Genomic DNA, 18,934 nt, shown 5'->3' on the forward strand with positions numbered 1-18,934 from the left:
AACTGGGAGACATTTTACAACTACTCGTGAACTTTTTAATCCATTACCACTGACTCTTCTTCCTGTAAAACGCTGTCTGCAAGTTGAAGAAAGCTATTCTGTGGCAAGTTACCTTATCTACAGTATTTGTGCAATTTTTGCTAATTTCCTGACCAGCGATTTGTGATTAAAAAGATTAAGACCATTAAAAGACCACTAAATATTTTGTCTTGTTTGGCTTGGCCCTTTTTTCTTTGCACACACACACACACACACACACACACACACACACACACACACACACACACACACACACACACACACACACACACACACACACACACACACACACACACACACACACATACACACACACAAACAAAGAACACACATTGATTAATAACACTAAAGCACATATATACACACATATACACACTCTCACACATATGTATGTGTGTGTGTGTATATATATATATATATATATATATATGTCTGTGTATATATATATGTGTGTGTATATATATATATGTGTGTGTGTGTGTGTGTGTGTGTGTGTGTGTGTGTGTGTGTATATATATGTGGGTGTGTGTGTGTATATATATGTATATCAGAGGTGTCAAAAGTATTCACATTCATTACTCAGGTAGAAGTATAGATACTAGGATTTAAAAAGACTTCTGTAGAAGTTGAAGTATCAACTCAAGCTTTTTACTGAAGTAAAAGTATAAAAGTACTTGTTTCAAAACTACATAAAGTATAAAAGTAAAAGTAATGTAAGGAAAAAAAATCTCTCTCTCTCTCTCTCTCTCTCTCTCTCTCTCTCTCTCTCTCTCTCTCTCAGATAATTGCGTCAAAATGTAAGGAGTAGAAGTAAAAAGTCATCTGAAAAATAATTACTCCAGTAAAGTATACACTGTAAAAAGTAATACCTAGATCTAACTTATAAAAAGTGAGGCAAGTGGCTGCATTGGATGTTTTATGTTGATTCAACTTGGAGCCTTTTTTAAGTATATTGAACACTTTAACATTACTTAATACAAATGCAACAAAATCGAGTTGAGTTAAAGGAGAACTCCGGTCAATTTTAACATTGAGCTCATTTTTTTTTAAATTTGGAGTGCTGTCAGTACAGAGAACAACGACAAAAATCGGTGTTGCCTACACCGTGTTATCCTCTTTTTTAAATTTGCACCCTGTTGACTTCAATGGGGCAAGTTTTAAACCTGCTTTTAGCCTCTTAACATCCTTGATGTGTCATTACAAGTGCACAGCCATGTGAGTGATTTCTTCAGAGTGAACACGGGTGAATCTGACTGCAGTAGATGTGAAAGATATTAATAAAAATGATGTTAATTCAGCCAGCGCAAATACCTGTATTCTCTTCCTGTTTTTGGGCGAAGTCCGAAGTAGTCGATTGTCGAGTTCACGCGCATAGGTTATCACGCGAGTGAACTCGACAATCGACTACTTCGGACTTCGCCCAGTGTCACTTTTAACAGTGACTCCAAAACAGCAAATAAATGTGCCCGCACATGTACACTCTAATATAAAACAAACACTGTAGAAGTGTATATTCAGCCTGTTCTGAACAGTACATTGAAATATCCAAACTGCCCAATCTGCAATGTTTGAATAAAGGTAAATGTGAGTCATAACATCACATTGTATCACACTGGAACTGCAATGTCAAAAATGACATGATGATGGCTTAGGATGCACAGGGTCCAATCCCACAAAAAGCCTCTGATATATCTCAAGTATACACCAGTTTTGAGGGGTACTTGCGGTCGAGAGCATAGGTGAGTCCAAACAGGAGGCAGCATGCTTTCGACAGGTTTGGCACACCTCTGACCACGGGCTGTCCTTATATGATAATCCCAATCGTGTCGGGGTGATGGCACAGGTACATTTTCAGTGGGCAACTGCCAAGCTTAGCGTGCACCTCTGTTTCAGCCCAACTCTATTGGTGGAGACAAAAAAGAATCAAGAGTTTGGTCAGACAAATAGGAAATGAGATGAATATAGCAGACAGGTAGAAAACATAACACACAAAGTCAAAATTGTACTTTTGTTGCTAAAGGTGGTGGTGAATACTAGACGGGTACTGTGACCAGAGTGAAGTCTATCATGACAATGCCATAGAGTGTGGGTACTAAACTATCATGATCTACTCTAGCATGAGTGTTGTCTTTTTCTGGTTCAAAGGATGCATTACAATAAAACAAATGCAATTGTCCTTGCCTGTACCTGATTGGTCATCACATTACTGTTAATTAAGCTACAGTTTAAATATCTTTCAAGAGCAAACACAATGAATCACCCCATATCATCACAATATTAATACACCCACTAAGCAAAATTATGTCCAAAAGACGTAATTTCAACGTCTTTGTCACAAAGTCTTTTGTCACACATCTGCCTGGAAGGTCCCCGCCAGTGAAAAAGTGATAATGCCAACTAATAAAATTTAAAATATTTACGTTTGATGAACACACCTGCCACATCGACAGCTGCTCAAAAAAATTGTGCATTGTCAACTCACTTTTATAGCATTTGTTGTACACAACGACCACATACAAATAACTACCCAAATAAATTGCATGGGTTTTATTTAAAATATATTGTTATATAAAAACTGATATATTTTAAGTAAAGATGAAGTATTTTGATACTTTTTGTATAAAACCAATAAAATAAACTAGATTACAAATATTTAAAATATATAAAACCAACTTTGTGGGTGTAGTACTAGTAAGGTAACGAAGTATTTGTACTTTGTTACTTGACACCTCTGATGTATATATACAGGTGCTGGTCATAAAATATCATCAAAAAGTTGATTTATTTCAGTAATTCCATTAAAAAAGTGAAACTTGTATAGACTCATTACATGCAAAGTGAGATATCTCAAGCCTTTATTTGTTATAATTTTGATGATTATGGTTTACAGCTTATGAAAACCACAAAATCAAAATCTCAGAAAATTTGAATATTACATGAAATCACACAGTAATTACACAGTGATACCATGGTCATTGAACCAGGTTTTGGTTATTTTGGCAGTGTGGGCCGGTGCAAATCCTGCTGGAAAATGAAGGAAGCATGAAGTGCTCTGAAAATGTCCTGGTAGACGGCTGCGTTGACTCTGGATTTAATAAAGCACAGTGGACCAAAGTCCTCTTTTCTCATTTGGAAACCAAGGTCCCAGAGTCTGGAGGAAGAATGGAGAGGCACACAATCCAGTGTGTGTTTCCACAGTCTGCGTTGGTTTGGGGAGCCATGTCATCGGCTGGTGTTGGTCCACTGTGCTGTCCACTCTACCAGGACATTTTCAGAGCACTTCATGCTTCCTTCAGCAGACAAGCTTTATGGAGATGCTGACTTCATTTTCCAGCAGGATTTGCACCTGCCCACACTGCCAAAAGAACCAAAACCTGGTTCAATGACCATGGGATTACTGTGTAATTACTGTGTGATTTCATGTAATATTCAAATTTTCTGGGATTTTGATTTTACACTAAATTACAAAAAAAATTTGACCATTACACTAAAAAGTTCACAAAAGTTATATGAAATATTAAAGTAGACGCTTGCATTTAACATGTTTTTTATGTAGGCTATATAAAATTACTTTTGTAAATTTAATTTGATGCGGACATCAAAATGGTGATGTCTTGTCTTTGTTCCTCTTTCTTTTGTACCTTTGTGGTTACTTTGAGTGCAACAGAATTTCCTTTGCATGAACCTTGTTCATTGGTGGTGGTGAGCACTTAACACCTCTAGGAGAAATGTGTGTTTGCGTGAGTGTTGCATGAGTATAAAAACTCTATGAGGGTGGATGTGGTGAGAATGTTTAAGAGCCGCTAGAACAAACACATCTATCCTAGTATCATCTGGAACTGTTCGATACTGCTGAAGATCCGTCGAGCCGCATCCCATTGATGTGAGTATGTCTTTCTGCCTGTATAAAAATTTTGGATCCTATAAGGTCCCTCAAATGAGAGTTCCCTTGACGGAAAAGAAATTTCTTTGCCTGGATTTGACATATATGTGAACATTATTTTGTTGTATTTTATTTTACATTATTTTGATATGTATAAATGTATATATATATATATATATATATATATATATATATATATACAGCAGGAATATGTAGGCGAACTGCTAAAAGGTGAAAAAAAATAGAAGTTCGCTACTTGTTCCTGCAGTGTGAAAAACGAGTTTTTTTAGAAGTACAAAATGTCCATGTTGTCTCAATTAATATGAGCCTATAAACACCTCCATGTATTATAATCATAAAGGATGGATGGATGACATTTTTGTTTTAATTGTGTTAGAATTAGTTTCTGATGTGTAAAATCACTTAAGGAAACTGATTGACTTATGTCAATTAATGATGATCAGAAATCCACCTAAGAAAATACAAAGAACACCAGGGAAATAGCTTAAAATCTGTAAATGAGAGATAGTTCTGACTTGAGTAAAGCTGAGCTGAACTGAATATGGCATATTTTTGGTAAAAATTAACAAATTGAATGTAGCTACTAAACTAAACTAACATAAGATGTTCTTGTAAATTAGTTTCTGATTAATGGAGGGGAACTGAGATTTCTTATTCAACTATCAAACCTTAAAAGATGGCTGAAGGTGCCAAGGAGGAGTAAGAACTCTTGTAAAACATAATCACAGACTGAAATGTCAACAGGAAGACAATGGGTTAGTTAGTCAAAGGGCATGTGGCGCACAACGTCCACACCAACGCCAGCCGACTCTGCGGTGGGCCTGTGTTTAGTAAAGTCATGATGACTGATTTAATGGAGTAAATGCACACTTGAGTTTTGTTTATTAACCAATTAGACTATAACATTTATTTGTTAGAAAACCGCCAAAATGACCCCAAAACAGCCCAGATTTTGCCCAACCGCCCAGGGTTGCCAGGTACCAGAAAAATGTCCAGCCCAACGCCGACTCAAACCCGCCCAAAAGGAATGAAAACTGGTGTGAGTTTGTTATAGAATGCGGTTGTCACTCCCGTAAATAGCCGAACTGTGTGTGAACGTAACCGTATTCGAATACAGGACTGACAGCCGTATTCTGCTGCTGCTGTGCCAGCTTCTCCACTGCAAGTAAATGTCATCTTAAGGAGGCAATACCATGTGAGGTGTGATAGCAATACAAAATGTATCTAAAATGCAAAGGATTCGGATAAATCTGTCGTAATATCATTCTATAATCGATCTATCGTTCTATCTGTCAAGCTTCAAAGGTTTCTAAACTTTAAAACAACATGCAAAGTTTGTCTAGTTTTAACTGACACTTCTTTTTGTACCACAGACCAACAAAACCAAAATCATGAAGGTGACAGGATGTTTAAAGCTGGCTTCCACCTTCTACGGGTTCCTCACTGTAAGTACGGTGGATATTTAATGGTCGATTCACTGGAGGGACCATAGTTGGGGACATACTTTATATTTTTAATCCACAGGTGGAGATTGAATGAGCACTTCCGAATAAACTATTTCTTTCTCTTTCGCACACTGTAGTTGAGTGGAGGCGCGACTACAGGACTCGGTATATGGTCACAAATGAAGAAGAGCAAGACTGACTTGTTTAATACGGTTGATGTTGCTACTCTTACCACGATCACGTCGATGGGCGGCCCGATGCTGATCGCTCTGGGATGCGTCCTCGCTCTGATGGGTGTTGTTGGTTGTTTGGGCACTTTGAAGAAAAAAAGATGGATGCTCTTGGTGGTGAGTGTTTTAAAGTGTCAAGCCATTTTTCTGACTGACAATTTTCAGAAAACAAAAGGTATTGTAGAGATTCAATTTCTTGACATGTAATTTGTCTGTTCTTTTTCAGTTTTTCGTCATTGTGCTCATCATCTTCATCCTCCAGGTCACCATGGCAGTGTTGATCCTCCTCCCCAATAATGTGGTGAGAGCAAATACGAGACACAATTTCCAGTGAAGGCTGGCAAAACGTTATTCATTGTGACTGTGAATCAAGAAGACAAACACATTTCACTTTCTTTAAAAAACAAATTCAGATTTGAAGTAGAAATGAACCCTGTGCCAACCACCCAGCAAACACAGAAAACACACTATTCGGTTCCCGTTTGGTTATTTTTCTGTTTATTACGTTCAAGGAACGTCCTTTTTAAGTTTTATTTTTTGCAACCAACATAACGTCCCCAGAATGTTTCAGGGTGGTTATTTTTAAATAGCTAACATAACTTGAGAGTAAATATGATTTCAGATATATTTAACACCCTTATTAAAGAGAACATGATGTTAATCAAGAAGTGTTTGTTACAGACCAAAAGAAGGACAATTCAGGTAAAAATTTAGGCTACTGATATCCTACTTACTGATAAGTCAAATAATTGTCTGTAAATAAATTTCATATTTTAAAAATCATAGAATGTGTTATTTGGTGCTAAAGAAACTTAAAATCGGGGGACCCTCTAAATCTTAGCCTATTTAATGGAGGAATTTAATATTATTTAATCTTCAGTATTGCTTTATTTTGATTAATTAAACAATAAACACTATGTTGCCGTCAGGGGTTCTACAAACCAAAAACGAATGTTCTATTTCCGCTAAGAAAACTTTCCTGGCCTAACGAAAACCAAACCTTAAAAAAAGAACGTTCTGGGAACCAAAAATGGCTGGGCAACCTGTCTTATGCATAATGTTCCCATAAAGGAACGTCTCTATTTAAATGCTTGATTTTCTCTTTAACAGAAAGAAAAATCTTTGAGCAGCTTAGAGGGCAAACTCGTTACAAGCCTTCAGAAGAACTATAATCAAGACACTTCGATCACTAGCATATGGGATGAAACGATGACCAAGGTAAGACAGTCACGCATGTCAGCTGTGTGTTCCGTCTAATATTACAATGTTCATTTTTACAAATTTTAGCTGAAATGCTGTGGATACAAAGGCTATGATGACTTCACAAATTCAACCTTTGTAATGAAGCAGTCATTATATCCCGCACAATGCTGTGGTCAAGATTCACCATGTGGAAAAGATAAAGCTTTGAACGAGGTACTGCCTATCATGACCAATAACACAGCAAAAAGTTTACAAATACATCATTTTCACTAAACCCCTTCATTCCTGTTTTAGAAAGTAAGGGGCTGCATTCATGTGCTGTTGGATGAAAATGTACCCATTTCCGGAGCTTTGTCCTTTTTGATCGGCATTATAGAGGTAATAATATGTGACCCTTGACCTTCCCAAACTTTGAACAGTTAGAAAGTGGGAAATGGTCCACTGCAGAATTTTTGGATTAGTTTATAACTGACTTGCATGATTCGATTCAAAGATTGAAACTGCGATTGTATTTTTAGTTTGTTTTCTGAGAAAAGTTTTTAACCAGGCATCTTGTAGGCCTATATTAGTATATAGTATCTATCAGCAGGGATGAGCACTGTACTCAAAACAGCAATCAGTTATTGATCATAAATGATATTTATATTCAACTTCAACCCTGTTTTCCAGATTGTTGCCCTGATAGTTTCCCTGAAAGTCTACCAATGCTTGGGACACGTACCTAACTTCCCTGTTTGAAGATAATCTGTGATAAACTGCTTTTTATAAATGTGTGGAACTTCTTTGTGTTTTATTATTGCATTTACAGTTCCTGCAGACAAAAATGACATTTTGTTATGTAAGGTGATGTGTGAAAATAAATAATTTGTTTTTCTTAAAAATATTACGGACCCTCATTGGGGTCAGCCCTATGTTCCCACGGCCCCATGCTCCCACATTTCTAAGAATTTTTTACCGAAAATTTTGAAAATTAGGCCCTATGTTCCCACAACCATATGTTCCCACAGTCCTATGTTCTCTCATTTAACCATGTCCCCTATGAAGGGTAGGTTTTAGTGCTTGTGCTGGTACAGGGATAGCCCAATTACATCCCAGACAAGTCTCCCTCCTGTGAGGGGTAGGTTAGGCTTATGGTTAGGGCTGTGGGAACATAGGGCTGTGGGAACATAGACATGATCCCCGATCATCTAGAAAATTAGTTTCAGTTTTACAATGTCTAACAAATATATATATAAAAATGTGCATTGCTTATTTTGCTTAAAAAATGCTTATTTCATTTAATTAACTGTTTCTTCATTGTTTGTAACTTATGCTATTACAAAGAACAGCTGTTAATACTTTCCTTTTAATAAAAATGATTAATAAACTTGATAATGAGCTCATAAAACCCTGTTGTGAGAAAATCCTGTTGTGCAGTGATTCTTGGTAAACAATTATATTAATAACTTCATTATTAAGAGATATTTCTGTTCCTAAAGTAAGCCTACAAACCTTTCTGCTGCTTTAACGTTTATTCATTCTGTAGTAAACTATATACTGTAAATATAAAAACTGCTTTGTTTACTGCATATTTTTATTTGCTGTTGTTTCTTTTGCATTACACTTTATTTTAATATATATAATCACCAGTTTTACAATGCAGCAATACTCATAAGGATTATTTCCAACAGTTCAAATCAACATCAAACCTAATAATCATCCGAACGCTATTGTTCATATTCATAAGAGAGTTGCCTGTGTCATTCTTTCACATTATTGTCATATATTCAAAACAGAAAACTAAGTCTTATTTATCACATGTTGCTATTTTATGTAGACATTCACTCTATTTTTCAAGAAACTAGACAAACTTGATCAGTTTCAGTGCTGATTATCATTGTTCTGTCACATGATTACTTTATCAAGGCATTCACTTTCAGAAGAATCTACAAATAAAGTTTAAAATAATCTGCCAAGTATTATAATCCAACAAATTACAGACAAGTGCATCCAAACCTTCTGGTTTATGTATCAATATGAAATCATGTTGCTCAAATATTTGGTCACTCCTTGACCTTACTACTCGACCCTGTGACCTTTGACCTCTGACCCTACACTCACACATTGACTTTGACCTTTAGAAGGCAGCCATTAAAGCATCTGCTCTCTTCCTGAATTCTCCGGAAATGCTGAGACTTCAAGCGACGGGACAGTCAGTAAAGACACTGCTTCTACTTTGCTATTGGGTGGATTCGGTTTTGGAGTCATGACCTTTGCTGGGTCACGGATAGGCTGGAAAGAGTACAAGTCGGGTACAGAGCGGTTGGTGGTGTTTGAGGAAGAGAAATGAGAATTAACTCGTCCCAGAGCGAGAGGACTCTTCCTCCCTGTTAATGCCTGCGCTGTGGGCGGTGGGATTTTTGGCACTAGTGAGTCTTTCTCCAGCATCCTCTCGTTTTTCTCTTCACCTCTTCCATCTTGCTGGAGGACCTCCACACCTGAGAGTGGAGGGCAGGTGCTGACGAGTCCTCCAAAGCTGCAGATGGTGCTCTCTGTGGTGTCCAACCCGAGTCCAGACGGCACGGAGCCGGCCGTTCCCGCGCTCTCCTCATCCTCAGCGTCGGAGAAGGAGGGGTCCGGACTGACGGAGCGGGTCAAACGGTGCAGCTGGGCGGAGGTGCGGCGTAAGGCTCCGCTCATGAAGCCTGTGGGAGACGGGGAACCGAGGAGCCGGTTGAAGAGGGCGAGGTTGTGGGTCCTCGTCACGGATTCCTCCAGGTTCTCGGAAATCTCCTTCAGAGGCTGGAAATGCATCTCCTCTTTAGGAATTCTGGGGGATTTGAAATGTACAAATCTACTTATTTCAACAAAATTGTCAACTAAATATTTCTAACAAATATTTTAGTTTTTATATTAGCATCGACAAGTTTGGAGTTGATAATATTTTTAATGCATGATAATGTGTTTTTGAAAGAAGTCTCTTCTGCTCACCAAGGCTGCATTTATTTGATTAAAAATACAGTAAAAACAATAATATTATTGTGAAATATTATTGCAATTTAAAATATTTTGTATTCCTGTGATCATTACTCCAGTCTTCAGTATTCAGGATTATTATCAATGTTGAATACAGTTGTGCTGCTTATTTTTTTCAGGATTCTTTGATGAATAGAATGCTCAAAAGAACATATTTTTTTCTTTACAGTCACTTTCGATCAATTTAATGCATCCTTGCTGAATAAAAGTATTCATTTAAAAAAAATTGACTAGTGTAATTCAACCAAAAATGCACCGTAAATCTCAAAATTAACATTTTTTGCAAACTATTCCTTTCAAAATCATAGTTAAATGAGTAGCAACTATTTATGACTGTAATCCACCATGTTATATTTTCACACAGCAATCCCGGTAAATTACCGTAAAATGAACGGTAATGATTTTACCGGTAAATATACACCGGTTAGAGACCATTCACACATCAGCACTAAAATACTGGTAAATTCTGTGATGTCAGTCGTCGGAAATGATCTTTAAACGCTGCGCAGTTATCTTCATCCGGCCGCATGAGGAGAAGAGCTTTAGTTTCACTATCTGTTCAATTTGACAACATGATTTCCTTCATGATGAAAGGAAAAGAAGGCCGGGTCTCGAGCGCAACACGTTGAAAAAGCTCAGAGACGTGGCGCAACGGTCAAAAAATTTCATTTAGTGCATATGTACATAGAAAAACTATTAAAAAGCAGCAGAGCTTGCTGTACACAGCACTGAGTAATCACGTCATCTCCATAAGAGCTTTCTGATTGGCCCAAAGAAGAGTTCTTACATCAACACGTTCTGACTTCGTACTCATACCGGTCTGCGTTAACACACACAATCATACCGATAATTTACTGGTAATGTTACAACTTCCCTTACTGTTAAATTGCCAGAACTGAAATTTCCGGTAATTTACCCGGAAAGACTGTATGTGTGAAAGGGGCTATTGTTTGCCGTCGTGATGAGGGGTACAGTAAACTGTCTGGCCTGAAAAGATGAGTGTATCTGTGTTTGGTGAGCACTGACGCCATGTCGAAGGTGGAGCCTTGGAAAGAGGGTTTGCGCAGCACGAAGAGCGTAGCGGCGGTGTACGGCGGACGAGGATTCGAATCATTCCAGTAACGATCTCGCTCCATCACGGGCAAATCTCCATACATCTCATCCACCGCCATCATAGACACCTTTTAAACACATACAGAGAAAATATCTCAATAGTGACTGTGTGTGAAACGAATATATAATTTGATGTATTTTAAACAGCAAGTAGCACCTGGAAGTTTCTATCTATCAACCAGTTGGACTCAAAGTCATCATCATCCTCTCCAAATGGATTTATGAGCTGCTCTGCCACCTGAGAAATAATTACACAATGACACAAAGAAATAGTAATGGCTAATATTGATTAAATTAGTCATGGAATGATACTGGGTTCATGTTTTACACTTGTGGGCGGGGTCATATATGAAAAGGGAGGGGCATCTAATTAATATTTAAATTTTATTAGGGATTCTGATTCCTGACCTTCAACCAGCCAGCATAGAAAAAGAACTGCAGAAGGGTAAAGATGGGGACATAAAGGTCAAGGTCGTGACCCGGGTAACCCTGACCCGGGTCCAGAAACTGACGGCCAATCAGACACACCAGGAAGAAACTGTACACTGCCAGACTCACAACCTGCGGTGGAAAAAAATATCAATTATTCCATCACATGCCATGAAAACCCTTTCAGTCTCTCTCATCTGAAGCATGTTTCTGACCTGTGTGTAGACCAATGGTATGCTGATCATGTCATAGTGAAAAAGCATGCTGCACTTCCCTCTGAAATTGTTCAGCTCCTACAAAAACAACATTGAAGAAAAATTGATTTATCCTTTCAAACATGCACTCCGCTTTTACACTAGGCATCGAATCTTTTGAATTAAATGTTCTTACTTTGGTAAACACTGTCATGTAAAACCTGCAAAGATCTTCTGAATGTAGTTACTTACCTCCAGTAGAAGTTTATAAGTATTGTCATCTTTGATTCTGCCGTCACAGCGGGCGACTGCGGCCAGGTTAGTGAACCACACACACGGGACCCAGTACTTATTATAGGGAGAGTGTAAACTCTCAAACTTCTTACGCTCTTCTCTTGTCATGAAACCTAGAAACAGACAGATGTTATTCAATGTCAGGTTTCTATGGAGGTCAGTTTCTGGATGAAAATATAAAAAAGGTCATTAAGAATTAATTTTTTTTACTCACAATTTTGACTATTTCCCACAATTCCAAGTTTATATCTGGCAGTTTTACCATATTGAAATTCTGGTCATTTATTTTTTTCTGAAATCAGACTTTTTTTCTCTCAGAAATGCAAGTTTATAATGCACAATTCTGATTTAATTTCTCACTATTCCGAATTTATACCTGCCAATTTTGAGTTAATTCTGAAATATGTTTTTTTTGTGTGTGTGAGATCTTAACTTACAAGTCTATGGAAGCTTGTTTCTGCCACGGAATAAATCTATTTAAAAGGAAATTGTGACATCTTGCAATTCTGACATTTTTTTTCTCAGAATTGTGTGAAATAAACTTGCGATTGCGTGTTAAGTCATAATTGCGAGATAAAAAGTCACAATTACCTTTTTTATTTTGTAGCAGAAACAAACAATTTAACATTTTTACTCAAAATTCTTAGTTTATTTCTCATAATTCTGACTTAATTTCTTGCAATTCCAAATTTATCTCGCAATTTTGAGTTAACATCTTGCAATTCAGAAATTATTTTCTCTGAATTTTTTCCTCAAAAAAACGTGTTTATAATGCACAATTCTTATTTAATTTCTGACAATTCTGATTTATAGGGGAGACCGGGGACAGTTGCAACACTTTTTGCATTTCTCTCAATTACTCAGAGACTATTTGGACTAGACCAACCAAATTTTTATATATTAAACTTGCATCTGTCTGCTAATTACCCATACCATTTAAAGATGATTATATATGACATATCGTTCACAGTATTTATTTGAATGGAAGAAGTCAGATGTTGCAACTGACCCCGACCCAGGGGACGGTTGCAACACAACCCAGGGACGGTTGCAACATGATTAAAAATACCTTAAATTTCATTAATTAACTTAAGCTTTTTGTCTCAATGAGCATATAATTCTGAAAATATTAATTGTTTTAGGCCTACTATAATATTATAGTATTGTTTATTTCAATAATATTATTGTAGCCTATTATTTATTTATTTAGTCATATTTATCAAATAACGGTTATTGAGTTTTGTTTGTTCATGTGTAGAACATAGTCCTACATAGATTCAGTGTGCAGGTGTTACAGATGCTATTCAATCTCTCCATATTTCAGTGTCAGACAGGAAGTATTGAACAATTTGCAATGCAACAAACTTTTATTAAACATGCAATTTATAATTTGTTGCAACCGTCCCCGACCCTATCAGCCATGACAGAACATCATATTCCTGCTAGACACACTGACTTTGACACATGCTAACCATGTCACTTAGAAGTCAACAAAACAATAATTCAAACTAAGTAAGTTTTGATTATTTCATACAAAATTTCAGGACAGTATGACAAAAATATATCTAATGAAAAAATTTACTTTCATACCTCCAAAACAAGTTTTGTTCAATAAATGCAGCAGCAGATGTTGAATATGTCTACTGTTTTCTTGGTGGGGGGAGGGTCTAACTGTGCATGTTCAGTATGAGTGTCATCACTCTAGCTTGTTTCTGATTGGAGAAAAATGGCATGTTGCAACCATCCCCTGTTGCAACTGTCCCCGGTCTCCCCTACCTGCCAATTTTGAGTTAACATCTTGAAATTCTGACCAATTTTTGGATATAATAACTCGCAATTCTGACTTTTTCCTCAGAATTCTGAATTAACCGTTTTAAAATTCGGACTTTTTTTCCCACTGAATTTATATATTTTGAAAGGGACGCCTAATTTGTGGACAAAAGGATCTGTCCGTATTACAAAATTCATACTTCCGGTGCACTCAGTGTCTGAATTCACTCACTCGTTTTCATTCACTCCTTTAGGTGGACTATATTAGTGGACTCATGTAGGGAATAGTGAATGAGGGTATAGGGGGTGATTTCGAACACTTGAACAGTACTTGTTCTCATTGGTGTCTGAGTACTTTTTGATAAAAGTCACAGTGACTATAAAAACATTGACAAAAAATATGTTCTGTGGTAACTTAGGAATTGCTGAGAAAAATTGGTGAGTTTAATATCTTTTTCTGGGCTTCTTAACAGTTTGTGGCCGTGCGATATGCAGCAACATTTAAGTTCTTCTTAAATGGTTTTATAAATGGTACCACTAGTTCTTCTCAGTGGTCAAAGACAACAGGCCAATCAGCTGAATAATGGTGGGTTGCGCCACCTAGTGTGCAGGTGTAAAATGCAGTCTTGGTCTCTCTATAGGCAGTTACTACTGTGTTGTTAGTGTTGTAAACTCATGTTACCTGCTTCAACTACGTGATCCATGGTGGGGAATCTCTTGAACACGGCAGTGCTGACGGAGCGCAGGATCAGGAGCGCGGACAGACTGGTGTAGCGCATCAGCGTGCGTCTCAGAAGCCGGCCGTGCTCGTCCCCGCCCTGCACGCCCCCGGAGAGCGTGCACATGATCCTGTCCGGCAGCGGGATGGAGGTGTACTGACTCCACCAGCGATTCACAATTAATGTCACGTAAAACCCTGCGTGTGATATAAAATATTTTTTTTTTTTTATGTATGCTTGTCATCTGCTAAAATCCCTTTAACTTGTTGACATCATCCTCATATTTTTTGTTGGGAAAACAACATCAACAACATCACTGATGAATTCTGTGATTTCAGTAAGATTAGGCTATTTTTGAAGAAATTAACACTTATTCAGTAATGATGCATTAATCAAAAGTGACAGTAAAGGCTTTACAATGTTACAAAGGATTCCTACTTCAAATAAATGCTGTTCTTCTGAACTTTCCATTTAAGAATACTGGGGGAAAATGTATCAGTTATGATCATATTAGAATGATTTCTGAAGGTTTCCAGACCTTTAATTCATTGAGAGTCTTTGGGATGTGCTGGAGGAGACTTTACAGAGTGCTGGACTCTTGCATTGACAACATCAACAATAGATGCACATCTTGATGGAAATGAATGTTGTAATGTTATTTCCATCAAGAGGTCCATCAGTTTTTCACATAGAAATAAATATTTCAACCTGCAATAATATTTCACAATATTACCGTTTTTACGGCATGAATAAATGCAGCCTTGGTGAGCAGAAGAGAGAAAAACATTTTAAAAAAGGTATCAATCTCAGTAAGTTTTGAACGGTAGTGTAAATTACTGACTGAATTTAGTGGTTATGCCGTCCCAGGACGTGCGTACCTAATACGAAAGACATTGGGATGAGACTGGCGTAGTTGTTGCAGTAAATGGAAAGCTTTTCAAAGTATCTCTTCTGATCGTCCACAAGGAAGAATCTGGTGAAGAAAATGATGTAGATAAAATGTGACTCGATCAAAGCATCATGAGGACATTAACACACACACACACACCTGTATGTGATGCTGATTGCGGTGTACATGGCGAAGAAAGCCAGGAACTCTTTGTACAGGACTTTATAGATGCTTCCCCTCCAGGCCAGCAGGAGTTTGGAGAAGCCGCAGAAGCGCGCGTTTGCCACTCTGGCGGTGTAAGTGACCGTCATCACTCAAACTCAGCGTGTCACAGCGTACTGGAGAATAACTAGGCTTATAGAGAAGATTAATGTCTCCAGAAACACGTCGCGGGAAAGTCAAGATACATTTTTGATCAGACTTTATATTAGGGTGTTAATATATTACGCAAACCTGGCAACCCTGGTCAGCAGTGTAATTACTAATGTAATTACTGAAATTACGCAAGCTTTAATTACATGCAGGCATTATTTAAATATAAGTACAATGTGAAAACATGTATGTGCACAATAAAGCATTGTTTCAAATTATTCATTTAAATGTTAGTATATAATCCTGAACCTTATTTATACACACATACTTTAGCACTTTATTCTTTTTTCTTTGTTGTCTACCTTTTTTTAATTCAATTGCTTATTCTATGTGTCATGTGTATGACTATGTACAGTAGTACAGTATGTTTTTATTTATTCCTGTAGCCTCTTGGCCAGGTCATGCTTGTAAATAAGAAGTGGTTCTCAAACAGTTTACCTGGATAAATAAAGGTTAAATAAAAATAAATAAAAATAAAAATAGTTAAAGACACTTTTTGTAAAAAGAAAAGTATATGATACACAATTTTAAATGCATTACAAAAAACAAAGAAAGCAAGTATAGATTTTAAAATAATCAAATAATGTAATACTTAACAGATTCAGCATTATATTGTTATTAAGCATGTAGCTCAAGCTCATTCATATGTTAATATATACTGTATGAATGAACATATTTGAATGAGTTTCATGCTATTTTAACCAATTTATTATTATACTTTTGTTATTATAAGCATTCATTATAGGCCACAAAAATGTAATACATTTTAAATAAGTCATAATAATTCAATATCCAATACTTTTAAAACAATAAGAAATTTTATTTCTAAATGCTCTCATTTTTTCTTCATAAGAAAACCAGCAAATATTAGCAAATATAAAAAAATGTATTGAAACAAATTTGATTTTAGTTTACATAATGTAGATATTATTAAAGACTAGTCTTTAAATAAAAAAAATAACTAATAGTCAACTGTATCCAAAAATATGGTGATATGCATATCATATAATGATAGTTTTGTTTCAGTCTAATAAGGGCTCTGTTTCATAAAATTGTTCTTTTTGAGTTTTGGTTGAGGATCAACGTATGTCTGATATCCTGCTGTGGATCCCATGGGACAAGTGCTTTGTCATCTAAAAGAGGCAGAGGCACAGAGGCAGGTAAATGTGGGTATAAACGCGCCATTCCCGGGAAAACATGCTGAACTGCACAGGTGTTTATTTTTCCACGAGATTTCGCATGAGAAACAAACTCACATGCATTTCTGCCACAGTCTGTTATTCCATTTCCAACACATTTCCTTTTTTATTTTTTACAATATTGTATACTCAGTATTGCAATAAATGTATTACAATATATAATAATAGTAACAATAAATGACTATATTCTATAAACTTTATATAAGACAATGTCTAAATGAAACTACACGTGTTCTTACCTTTTCTCCTCAGCCTCAGAGGAGTCAAATATTTCACTGCATAATTCCCCAAGATGTTCCAGTGGAGCTGCGTGTGTTTCTGTCGTTTCTTATGTTCTGACAGGAGCTTGAGGTCCTGCGTCGGGTCAAACGCACCTCCTCCGTCAGGAGGTGGGACTTTAGGTGAGGAATCATCTCTGCATCTCTCCCAGACGTCTACCATTACGATTATACAATATATCCAGTCACACAAATAACATTCAAACACAGTATTTCCTCTATGCAAAAAGTCAGTAACAGTTTACATACAGTATGTGTGAATGTGCAGGCAAGGATGGGGCAAGTTGTCACATGGGCTTTAACTTAGTAACGATCAGGTTTTGAGTCATAAGTCCAATTGCACAAATGTGTTTTAAAAAAAGATAGTAAAAACTGTCTCAAAGCAGGACATTATAGCCTATTTTTATTATTTTTTTATATCTCTGGGCACAAGCGAAAGGTTATTTATAACTGAAAGTTGTCTGATGTTTATATATGTATATTGTAGTTTTATACAATTCTTTAGAACAGGCTAAACCGTTTTGAAAATGTGTATGTTATCTTTTAAATATTTAATGTTTCATTGTTACAAAAGCTGCAGCCTATAAAATACTTTACTACAGATCTGTTGTGGAAGAGGGATTTTGTTACCTTTATTGTTAACTTTTTATTTCATATTTCAAACAAAGTGTTTGTTGTTGTGAATTATGTCCTCGAATAAAACATTTTCTGAGGTAACAAGTTAAATGTTCAATTTAAAAAATTATTATTATTTTTTATTTTTTTATTTATTGTTGTCTCATGTGTTACATATTTTGTAATTTTACACAATTCGTTACAACAGCCCAGATCAATGTTTGTGTTTTTGCTGTTTCATTAATTGATGCAATTGTTTGACTATTTAATTAAAAAGCCTTTAAACAGCCAATAAATATTTAAAATTTATATTAAATATTTTTTTTGTGGAAGAACTTTTGCCAACTTCATATTCATCATTACTTCACATAAAACAAATGCTTTTCTTTTCAAACAATTGCCAGTGAATAGCACGCTCCTTTTGTGACATGACTCACATTATCAAAGCAAAATTAACTTCAGGAACACACAAACTCTAAGGAATATTCACTAAACCAAAAAGTGTGACAACAAGCCCCGGCCTCCCCCTATATTGCCTGGCGTTGTTATTGCACGAAGACAGCCATGACATGCGTGTTCCTCCAGCGGTGTGCTGGACTGCAGCGGTCCGGGCTCCGGGCTCCGGGCTCCGGGTTCACTCCGAGCCCTGCTCATTAGTGAAGACTCCCGCTGAGACTCGCGGCCCTGATGGATTGAGGGCGACAGGCAGGCATTTCACACAGCCTCGACCAAACACTTCCAGAAAGTAACACGCTAATGCATTAATGCAGAACATAGATTCATCTTACTTACCATAATGTACGTCAACGACCCTTCTGAAATTAACGTTACCGGTATGTGAAGTAAGGTGGTAACGCATCATAAACAGGAGCAGATAGTCCGTCTTCTCTCTTCTCTCTCTTGTAATCTTCTGGACACCTGTGACATAAACCATTGTTCTGGCACTATGGGGGTCTTGTTTGTGCCGGTTAAGGTCCAGGATGAAAGGAGGCCGCTGTGGCCTCTGTACAGAAACCGTGCCAACACGTGTCTCTAGACTACGAGTGCTTACTATGCAATCAAAATGGACATTCTTCATCTTTTAATGGAATATTTTTTTATTAAGTATTTACTTTAAATGATTTATCCTTGGGCATGGGCATCATTATTATTATTTTTAATTAATGTGCCTCATAATCTTTAACTTCCTCTCCCTCTTGCAGCGACATCTCTTCTCTGATGACGTG

At 36.8% G+C, this 18,934-nt stretch overlaps 2 protein-coding genes across 4 annotated transcripts; one reads left to right on the forward strand and one right to left on the reverse strand.

The window, feature by feature from the left end:
* Window positions 1-3,830: 3,830 nt before the first annotated feature.
* On the forward strand, window positions 3,831-8,205 carry LOC307174205 (tetraspanin-1-like). The gene is made up of 8 exons (XM_079897927.1): window positions 3,831-3,922; window positions 5,317-5,388; window positions 5,526-5,735; window positions 5,845-5,919; window positions 6,729-6,836; window positions 6,906-7,034; window positions 7,116-7,199; window positions 7,491-8,205. Exons 2-8 carry the CDS (start codon window positions 5,335-5,337, stop codon window positions 7,557-7,559), a joined length of 729 nt encoding a protein of 242 aa, XP_079754053.1. The 5' UTR covers window positions 3,831-3,922; window positions 5,317-5,334; the 3' UTR covers window positions 7,560-8,205.
* Window positions 8,206-8,383: 178 nt separating this feature from the next.
* best2 (bestrophin 2) lies at window positions 8,384-18,767 on the reverse strand. 3 transcript variants are annotated; one of them, XM_079854609.1, is made up of 12 exons: window positions 18,501-18,767; window positions 18,278-18,392; window positions 17,055-17,249; window positions 15,404-15,598; window positions 15,234-15,328; window positions 14,319-14,552; window positions 11,825-11,979; window positions 11,594-11,671; window positions 11,358-11,510; window positions 11,107-11,187; window positions 10,863-11,017; window positions 8,384-9,630 (listed from the first exon to the last, which is right to left on the reverse strand). In XM_079854609.1, exons 4-12 carry the CDS (start codon window positions 15,553-15,555, stop codon window positions 8,952-8,954), a joined length of 1,782 nt encoding a protein of 593 aa, XP_079710735.1. In that variant the 5' UTR covers window positions 15,556-15,598; window positions 17,055-17,249; window positions 18,278-18,392; window positions 18,501-18,767; the 3' UTR covers window positions 8,384-8,951. The 3 variants fall into 3 exon arrangements, with proteins under 3 accessions (XP_079710735.1, XP_079710737.1, XP_079710736.1); XM_079854611.1 differs by lacking the exons at window positions 18,278-18,392; window positions 18,501-18,767 and adding an exon at window positions 17,724-17,782; XM_079854610.1 differs by lacking the exons at window positions 18,278-18,392; window positions 18,501-18,767 and adding an exon at window positions 17,343-17,421.
* Between the last annotated feature and the right edge of the window lie 167 nt (window positions 18,768-18,934).

The sequence above is a fragment of the Squalius cephalus genome, assembly GCF_949319135.1.
Source record: "Squalius cephalus genome assembly, chromosome: 2".
Taxonomy (NCBI): Eukaryota; Metazoa; Chordata; class Actinopteri; order Cypriniformes; family Leuciscidae; genus Squalius; species Squalius cephalus.

Coding starts and splice junctions, on each gene's coding strand:
- best2 (XM_079854609.1), bottom strand. CDS start 15,555: ATGACGGTCACTTACACCGCCAGAGTGGCAAACGCGCGCTTCTGCGGC. Junction 14,553..15,233: donor CCCAATGTCTTTCGTATTAG/GTACGCACGTCC, acceptor TATCACACGCAG/GGTTTTACGTGACATTAATT. Junction 9,631..10,862: donor GGCTCCACCTTCGACATGGC/GTCAGTGCTCAC, acceptor CAAATCCCCCAG/AATTCCTAAAGAGGAGATGC.
- LOC307174205 (XM_079897927.1), top strand. CDS start 5,335: ATGAAGGTGACAGGATGTTTAAAGCTGGCTTCCACCTTCTACGGGTTC. Junction 6,837..6,905: donor GGGATGAAACGATGACCAAG/GTAAGACAGTCA, acceptor TACAAATTTTAG/CTGAAATGCTGTGGATACAA. Junction 7,035..7,115: donor AAGATAAAGCTTTGAACGAG/GTACTGCCTATC, acceptor TTCCTGTTTTAG/AAAGTAAGGGGCTGCATTCA.